Raw genomic sequence first — 9,152 nt, 5'->3', positions numbered from 1 at the left:
TCCAAGTTGTGTAAAGGGGAAAAGGTATATTTGAAGAGAAGAACAGTGTGATGGAAGTGTGTGTTGGTGAAGAATGAGCTTCATAATTTTTGCTGAACCTGTGGGAGAAACACTTAAAATGGTCCTAAAATTGTCCTGGGGCCTCTGAGATATGAGAGGAAGCTCTACAGAGAGAGAGAGAGAGAGAGAGAGAGAGAGAGAGAGAGAGAGAGAGAGAGAGAGAGAGAGAGAATCTTTAAGCTACAATGCTACCTCTGACATCACCATGCCCACAGCCATCCCCCTCCTCTCTAACCCTTCCAGTAGGCAAGTCAGGAAACAAAACAAACTAACTCTAAAAGATACACATTGCACTAATTGTAGAAAGCCTTAGCAATGTGGAAGTTGCAGCATTCTACAGATGCTTAAAGAAATGGAACTGTATCCTGAGGAATGGAATTGACCTAACATACTGAATGGAAGTGGGGGTGGGGAGAGAGAGGCCAGGAGGAGTGATCCAGGTATTACTTAAGAACCTCACTGTCCCTACCCCTACTCCCTGTACAACCCAGAAAACCAATGCCAAAAGGAGAAACGCTAAGTTTATTTTCTTCTTGTCTCTGTAGTATTATCCCCTGCTCTAGGTATAAACATTTCTGGCTCAATATGTCTAAAACCAAACTTACTTTCCCAAAAAACCCTCCCCTACTTCCCTGTTATTGTAAGAGAGCAAAAGGAAGCTCCTACTTCCTCATACTCAAGCCTAGGTGTCATCTTCTACCCCTCACTATCTTTTACCCCACCCACATATCCAATCCATTGTCCAGGCTTGTCAATTTCACCTTTACAAAAGGTTGGAGGGAATTTGAGTTACTAGATATTATCAATCAATCGACTAGCATTTATCAAATACCTACTGTGTACCAAACACTGTACAATGCAAGAGGGATACAGAGGCAAAAGGCAAAATGTCTTTTCCCTCCAAGAGTTTACATCCTAATAGAGAAGAAAACATACACATATACAAGTGGACACAAAACAGATATGAAATAACCTAGGGGGTTGCTGGGGAGGAATCGGTGAAGGAACCAGGACAGGCTTCGGGATTAAAGAAAGAGGAAAAGGATCCATATGTACAAACATATTTATAACAGCTCTTTTTATAGTGCCAAAGAACTGGAAACTAAGTGGGTACCCATTAGTTATGGAACATCTGAACAAATTAAGATATGTGAATGTAATATAATACTATTGTACCATAAGAAATTATCAAAGGGACAGTTTCAGAGAAACCTGGAAAGCCTTCTATGAACTGATGCAGAGTGAAGTGATCAGAATCAGGAGAACAATTTATATATAACCTGAGGTCAAGTCTGCATAACTCTCTTCTTATTGGTACACAGGATATTGATTGAACCCTGAACCAAGGACCCAAGTGAGGAGTAAAGTTAGCTTAAGAGCTTGTGAGAAGAGAGGCCTTCTTACTTTTGGATTTAAGAGAAGACACATGAATCCAGACTCTCTTCTGAAAGAAGTATAGAGAGAAAGAGAATGGATTTTGAAAGATAGGAGCATAGGGGAAAGCCAATCCTCCAACATATCCCTAATTTCTAGGTTGCCTCTCTAGAGACTTTGGGAGGTTTTCCCTTGGGTGAAATAAGGGACTCCCTTGGTTGAGCTGAGATTTCTCTGCTCTCAGTAGAGTAATACACCCTGTGTATTGTCTGGTATATTTTAATTTATTAAACTTTTCAGGTTTCTATTTGTTATCTGTTTGGATAAATGGGCTTATTCAGTATTCACTCTCTGTGGTGGTGTGTGCATGCGTGCGTGCGTGCGTGCGTGTTTGTAAAAGCTAGCATTTGGTGGGAAGCAATCAAGCCTTAGGATATAAGCCTGGGATACTCCTTCCCCTTTAAGGGAAAGCAACCAGGGAAGCAGCTTGAACCTAAAAATAATTTCCCCTAGAAATATTTAAGGAATGAGCAGATAGATATAATTCTAGTATGGTATCTCCTTTCTGAAGAGAAAAGAATAGCCAACCTAGTGGCTCCAATCCACTGCTCTCCTCCAGGCAAGAATCAAAGTCTCCCTTGTAGAGAGGTAGGCTGAATTCCAGAGATAGTTATTCTTGCCTTCCAGAAAGCCACATTTAAATAACTCAGGCAGATATACGTAACCTACACAGACAATACACACACACTCTACCTGTCCAATAACAATAACCCTATTTTAAAAAAACACAAAGTTCCTAAGAACTCTAATAAATATAATAATGAACCATGGTTCCAGAAAACAATGATGAACAATGCTACCTATAACCTGACAGAAAGGCAATAGACTCAAGATGCAGAATAAAATACATATTTTTGGAGATGGCCAATGTGGGGATCTGTTTTGTTTGATTATTTATATTCATTACAACAATTTTTCTTTTTCTCTTTTCTTTTTCAATTGGGATGGCAGGAAATAAAGTTTTGTTCACAAAAAAAATTTTTTTTAAAAGAGAGTCATCATTCAGAAGGTGGCAATCAGGCTTAGTCTTGAAGGAAACCAGGTATTCTAAGAGGCTGAGGTGAGAAAGGGATGAATTCTAAGCAAAGGAGATAGACTGTGGGAGACAGAGCATCATCACTGAGGAAAAATGAATCGGCCAATTTGACTGGATTCTAGAGCTCGTGGAGAGGAATAATAAGACGGTAAGTTGGGGTCAGTTTGTGAATATTTTTAAAATTCCAAACAATAATTTCTATGTAATCCTAGAGGTTATAGGGAGCCATTAAAACTTATTGAGTTAAGGAAGTGGACATTGTCAGAACTGCACTTTAGGAGAAACACTTTGGCTGCTGTGTGGAGGATAGACTGAAGGAGAGAGAGATTTGAGGCAAAGAGACCAACTGGAAGGCTGTCGCAACAGTCTAAAAAAAAAAGGTAATGAAGTCCCTCATCAGGATGGTGGCCAGGTAAGTGAAGAGAAGGGAATAGGGGCAAGATATTTTGTGAAGTAGAAACCACAAGATTTGGCAACAGCTTGGGTATGTGACATGAGTTAGAGAGGGTATTTGAGGATGCTCCTGAGGTTATGAACCTGTGTGACTGAAAGGTGGTACCTTTAGCAGAAGTAAAAAAAAAAATTGAAAGAGAGGTCTATTTGGGGGATAAGATGAGTTCAGTTTTGGACAAGTGAATTTGAGACACCTATAGGTATCTAAATATCTGACACAGTACAGGAGCTTAGGCAAGAGAGTAGGGGAAATACATAGATATCATTACATATTATATATAAATATATGTATTATATTATACTGTCTATTAATATAGTAACATATAATATATAATATATGCATATATTATGTATCTGTATGTATTATAGTGTATTGTCTGAGTAGGAGCCACCTGCAGAAAAGTGATCATTGACCCCATGGGAGCTGATGAAGTCACAAAAGTGTAGAAAGATAAGAGAAAAGGACCAAAGACAGAGCCTTGGGACACACTGACAGTTAATGGGGCATGATATGGATGATGAACCACCAGTAGAGACTTAAGAAGGAGTGATCAGATAGGTAGGAAGAGAACTGAGAGAGAATAGGACCATGAAGAGCCAGAGGATAGATGGTATCCAGGAGGTGAGAGCAGTCAAGAAAATTAGTTCACATTTAGATATCGATTTGTTATTGAAAAGGCGCTTTCCTCACTATTGTCCTGGAAGGTAAGTAACACAAGTATCATCCCTATTTTATAGATGGGAAGACCGAGGTTCTGAGAGTAATTTGTCTACTTGCCCAAGGTCAAAAAGCTAATGAGTAATGAGTACTGGAACACAGATCTCCTGACTTAAATACTCTTTCTGCTACACAACCCACCTCTCCCTCCTAATATTGATCTGTATTCTTAGTCCATCTCTGAATGCTAGAGAATAAGGGATTTCACCCTATAGTTGTCCCTCCCTTTTATGAGCCAGGGGGTTCATATCACAGAACAGCATTGAAATCTTCTTTACCAGAAAGAACACCTAGGAGCAAATATTTCCTAAGTGGTAGCTAGCTTTGGTCTCTTGCTTCCCATAAACACAGATTACCAAAGTGTTTGTCTTCTCAGCCATTGGATTGATGGAGGAATATTGTGACATGGAGATGAGGGTGAGGAGTCAGTTGCTTGGAGGAAGGTTGTGGGAAGCATCAGAAAATGCAGGTAGAAGAATGAACATCTGTGTGCTTGAAGAAATCTTCTCTCAATCTCTTCCCTTCCTGTCCTTCTTGTTTCAAACTCAGATACTTCAGTTGATTATTGGAGATTGGGAAAGGGAAGCAACACTGAAAAGTCTAGTTCCTTCCTCTTTCTACCCCACCTGCTTCAGTTCTAGTCTGTTTCCATGGCAACCTCAGAGGACCAAAAGCTGGGGAGCAAGAATCCCTGGGTCCCTTAGGGGGTCAAAGGAAGAAAGAGGCAGGACTGGAGGTGGTGCCAAGAGAGATTGAGTAGGGGTATACCTGTAGGGTGCCCCCTTCTAGCTCTGTCCCTTTAAGCTCCCCCTCCTCTCTACCCTCTTCCTCCACCCCCTTCCCTCCCCCTTTCTCCATCTCTCCATCTCTCTATCTCTCCTCTGCTCTCTCAGGCTGCGCCATCCGTGCTTCTGGCCTCTGTTATCTGCTGGCATCCCCAAACTGACAAGGGACTCTGCATCCCGACATTCCAGATCGCACAGACATGTCATCAGAAAAATCAGGTAAAAAAAATCCTCCTTCTCTGGCTTTTTCCCCAGCACATAAATCCTGCCTTCTCTGACCTCCGCAGCCTAGGTTCCCCTCCCCCCCTCCCCATTTTCCTTGGTATCCAAGACTTGGTTCTGGATTCATCCTTCCTTCCCTTCCCCTAATTCTTCCTTTTCTCCTTCCTCTTTCTCCTCATCTCAGGTTCTCTGCTTTAATCCCCATCCTTTTCCCTTTCCTATTACCCACTTTTGCTTCATCCCTTCTCTTCCCCAGGTTGGTGGGGGGAGGGGAAGAGGAGGAAGGGAGGAAGGCTGAGGGAAAGATAGGACCACAGGTGTTCAGATGTTATACCACATGTATCGAAACATGGAATGACAGCTATGCAGATACCTTAGCATATGAACAGTCACATTCACTCATGGAGAATCACAAATACAACCTCAGATGGGGAAACTGAGAAATCTAGCATTCTTTCTCCCCCTTTAAAGAAATTTCTGAACTCCTCCTAGAGTCAGACAGGTAAGGGCACACCACAGAGATGGACATACTTAGACAGTTGAGCACATGCAAATACATAAACTGCTATGTGCTGTCATGGTCTTACATGGCCAGATCCAAGCATACTAATATTAACACAAACATACAATCAAGGGCTTTCACAGAAGATGCCTAAGGTACATTAAGGTGCATGTGGTAGGAACCCGGGCAACTGATGGACTTTGGGGGAATGGGGAATGTTATTATAAGAAGGAGAGCACAGTGACCTAAAAAAATAGATTTAAAGAGGAGGCTTTGACTGGGCTGGGCTGGGATTTTGCTCGAAGACTGAGACTAGCCTAAATATAACTAACCCCCTTCCCCACTCCCAAGCTGAAGGATGGAGACTTACACCTTTTATTTCTCTCTTCCTTTCTTCCTGTCTCCCTGACCCTGTTTCTATCTGTGTTGGTGTGCCTATCCTTTTCTGTGTCTCTGATTCCCTTGTCGTCTGCATCTCTCCGTACCCCTCTATCTCTATCTCCCTCCACCGTTTTCCACCTGCCCGCACCACCTCAGGTCTCCCGGATTCGGTTCCTCATACTTCTCCTCCCCCTTACAATGCCCCCCAGCCCCCAGCCGACCCCCCTGCCCCACCTCCTCAGGCACCCTCCACTTCCCATCACCACCATCACCACCACTACCACCAGTCGGGCACCGCCACACTCCCAAGACTAGGGGCTGGTGGGCTGGCTTCTCCAGCAGCCCCTGCCCAACGGGGCCCCTCGTCCTCCGCTACGTTGCCCCGCCCTCCTCACCACGCCCCCCCAGGACCTGCCCCTGGCGCTCCCCCTCCTGGGTGCGCTACCCTACCCCGCCTGCCCCCAGACCCCTACCTCCAGGAGACCCGCTTTGAGGGCCCGCTGCCCCCTCCCCCTCCGGCCGCCGCCGCCCCTCCCCCACCTGCGCCTGCTCCTCCCGCTCCTGCACAGGGTTTTGTGGTGCCCACACACCCAGGTACCGTGGGTACGCTGCCCCTTGGAGGCTACGTGGCCCCTGGGTACCCCCTGCAGCTGCAGCCCTGCACCGCCTATCTGCCCGTCTATCCCGTGGGCGCCGTGAGTGCAGAAGGGTAGATAGGGGAAAGGGAACTGGGAAGGGGAAACTTGGGGTGGTGTATGGAGGGCATCCGAGCCAGGAGAGGAGGTAAGGGGTCAGGAGAAGCGGGCACCAGAAGGGTGGTGGGGAAGGCTTGGAGGCACTGGGAAGAATAAAAAAGGCAAGGGGCACGTCAAGAAAATGGAAGGAAGAGGGGCACTGGGGAATAGGAGTGGGAGGCACCGGAGGGGGTGCCCGGGAGGCCTGGGCGGGGAGGAACTGGGGAGAGCTGGGATGCGCATCCTTAGGGAACAAAGGATTACAGTATTCATAATAGTTTTGACTAGAAAGAGTGACTTTAAAGGGATCGGCCTTTAAAAGGACTGCCAACTGCACTCTTTCAGCCACGGGAGGGATGCTGGATATGACAGGTCACGGTCCTGACTGTGACCCGGATTCCTTACCCTTCTTTCCTCAGCCATACACAGGAGGAGCGCCGGGAGGAACTGGAGTCACCCCTACGCTTTCCCCGCCACCCCTGGGGCCAGGGCTGGCCTTGTTAGAGCCCAGGCGCCCGCCCCACGACTACTTGCCAATAGCAGTACTCACCACAATTTGTTGCTTTTGGCCGACCGGCATCATAGCTATCTTCAAGGCGGTACAGGTGAGGGGGTGGAGGTAAAAGGGATCAGGGGGAGGGGCCATAAATGAAAGAATGTGGAGTAGGATTCGAAGGGGGCGGAAAGGGAGGCAGAGAGGGAGGGGACTGAGGTAGCCCAGAATGTGCTAGCCATTAGATGCTACAGTGGAGGGACTGGGCTAGGGGACTGTGAAACCTCTGGTTTCTTTCTCTGTCACTTCCCAGGCCTGGTATGGCTGATGGGGGGAGAGACCAAAGACTGGGCCCTTGAGAAACTGAGAGGATCTTGCGAGGAGATTCATCTTTCTCTTGTCCCGGACAGGACAAAGGTGTGTGATGAGGCATTTGTGGGGTGTTTCCCTGACTCCAGGCCTTGCTCCTCCCTCCCATGCAGGTGCGGACCGCTGTGGCCCGTGGAGACATGGTGTCAGCGGAGATCGCATCTCGGGAGGCTCGGAATTTCTCCTTCATCTCCCTGGCCGTGGGCATCGCAGCCATGGTGCTCTGTACCATTCTCACAGTGGTTATCATCATAGCTGCGCAGCACCACGACACCGACTGGGATCCTTAGGAGCATTCCTCCTCCTCCAGCCTGAAGACTCCTTAAACCCAATTTCCTGGGATACCCTTTCCCCTCCCCTAGTGATGACCTTCCAATCTCCTATTCTCACCCCAAAAAACCCACCAGACCAGCCCGTGGAGGCTCCAAAGCTGGAAACATCCCTAAACTTGGCTAGGATGTTTTCCACTAGAGGAAACTGTAAGTCCAGATCCCCAGGAATTTCCTAATTGTGGCCTTTGGGAAATCTCCAAAACCCAGTTCCCTTGAGCCTCAGAACCTCTGCAGTCAGATACAGAAGCTTGCAGCTCTCCCTTGGTTCAGCCTATCAGAAACCACAACTCCCCAGGGTCCAGCAATCAGACTTCCTTTATCACTCTGGGTTAATTTGAGTCCCACAGGTCAATCCCCTACAGTCTGCCCCCCAGCCCTTAGCAAAGCTTCTCCTTTGGCTCCTGGTGTTATACTTCACTTGCTTCTCAGGCCTCTCCCCAACTTCTGGGGGACCTCTGCCAACTCTAGGTATACCTGTACAGTCCCAAGCTCCCATGACAGCCAGGGCAGCCCTCTTCTCCTTCATGTTACCAGACTTTGGATTACCCTTTATTTGTGGACTGAGATGTTGGAGTCTCTGGCTCTTGAACCTCCTCCAGCCTTACCCCAAGGACTAAGCTCCCCTTATCTTACCCTCCACAGGCAGAGGAGCCAGAAAAGGAGAGGGAAATCCACAAACTTTACTCCCTTTCTCTGGGCAAGGGAAGCCAGGCACCTAGGGCTAGGGCTGGATCCATTCCCCTTGTCTTCTGAGGACCCCAACTCTCCAGTCCTCATCTCCCTCCCACCTGCTCGGGCTGCTCCCCACCCTTTCCCATACAGTGTTTGACAAACTGTACAGTCTCAAAGATGGTGTGATATTCCCAAAGATGAGATTAAAGAGACTTCGTGGTTTTATTGCCTACAACTCCCTCCCTGACAAACATTCTGGCATATACCCTGAATCTACCCATCCCTACTTCCCACCCTCTCAGTACAGAGGGAGATAGAGATCAGTGGAGGATAAAGGAAAGAGGCTGAGGGAGAGAGGTAGACACTTCACCTGAAATAAAGAGAAAAGGAAGTAGTGGTATGTTGGAAAGAGGACTGCAGTGGAAGGAAAGCTAGTACTGTCACTGTATGACCTTGGCCAAGGCACTTTCCTTCTCTGTAGCTCAGTTTTCTCTTATGTTGATCTTTTGGATCCCTTCTAGCCTTCTATAGAACCTTCTACAGTTCTATGAGTCTAAAACAGGAATGAGAGAGGAGGTACTTGCAGACTCTGTCTAATGTCCTCAGAATTCCAGCTGAACTTCTCCCTCCCCTTCCTTATCCAGCAGGGAACAGTCTGCTACGGGTCAAGGTGTACAATGCAGGCCCAGGATCTCCTGGAATAGCTGTCAAAAGCAGATAAATCCAACATCTGAAGTAGTAACACTGAAGCTGAGAAGAAGATCAGGTATATACAGACATTTCCAAATGGACAGTGAGAGCCAGGATACAGCAGAGAGCTGGAGAAAGGCATGAGCGTGAGAGAATGCATTAAGAGTAGAATTGGGGTTTAAGATGGTGTCTGTATGGGCAACTCTTAACACAGGCTTGGGGGATGGGGAAAGTTAGGTGGGATTGAAGATTCTTCAACCAAGTGGAGCTG

General features: G+C 46.8%; 1 protein-coding gene across 1 annotated transcript; it reads left to right on the top strand.

The window, feature by feature from the left end:
• Window positions 1-4,580: 4,580 nt before the first annotated feature.
• PRRT1 (proline rich transmembrane protein 1) lies at window positions 4,581-8,413 on the top strand. Its single transcript, XM_036766062.1, has 4 exons — window positions 4,581-4,705; window positions 5,748-6,286; window positions 6,745-6,930; window positions 7,301-8,413. The coding sequence occupies exons 1-4, from the start codon at window positions 4,687-4,689 to the stop codon at window positions 7,475-7,477; spliced, it is 921 nt and encodes a 306-aa protein (XP_036621957.1). The 5' UTR covers window positions 4,581-4,686; the 3' UTR covers window positions 7,478-8,413.
• The last annotated feature ends 739 nt before the right edge of the window (window positions 8,414-9,152 follow it).

Source organism: Trichosurus vulpecula, chromosome 7, assembly GCF_011100635.1.
Source record: "Trichosurus vulpecula isolate mTriVul1 chromosome 7, mTriVul1.pri, whole genome shotgun sequence".
Taxonomy (NCBI): domain Eukaryota; kingdom Metazoa; phylum Chordata; class Mammalia; order Diprotodontia; family Phalangeridae; genus Trichosurus; species Trichosurus vulpecula.
The sequence above is the reverse complement of the archived record's forward strand: the minus strand, read 5'-3'. Positions and strand labels throughout refer to the sequence as shown.

Coding starts and splice junctions, on each gene's coding strand:
- PRRT1 (XM_036766062.1), top strand. Junction 6,287..6,744: donor CCGTCTATCCCGTGGGCGCC/GTGAGTGCAGAA, acceptor TTCTTTCCTCAG/CCATACACAGGAGGAGCGCC. Junction 6,931..7,300: donor CTATCTTCAAGGCGGTACAG/GTGAGGGGGTGG, acceptor CCTCCCATGCAG/GTGCGGACCGCTGTGGCCCG.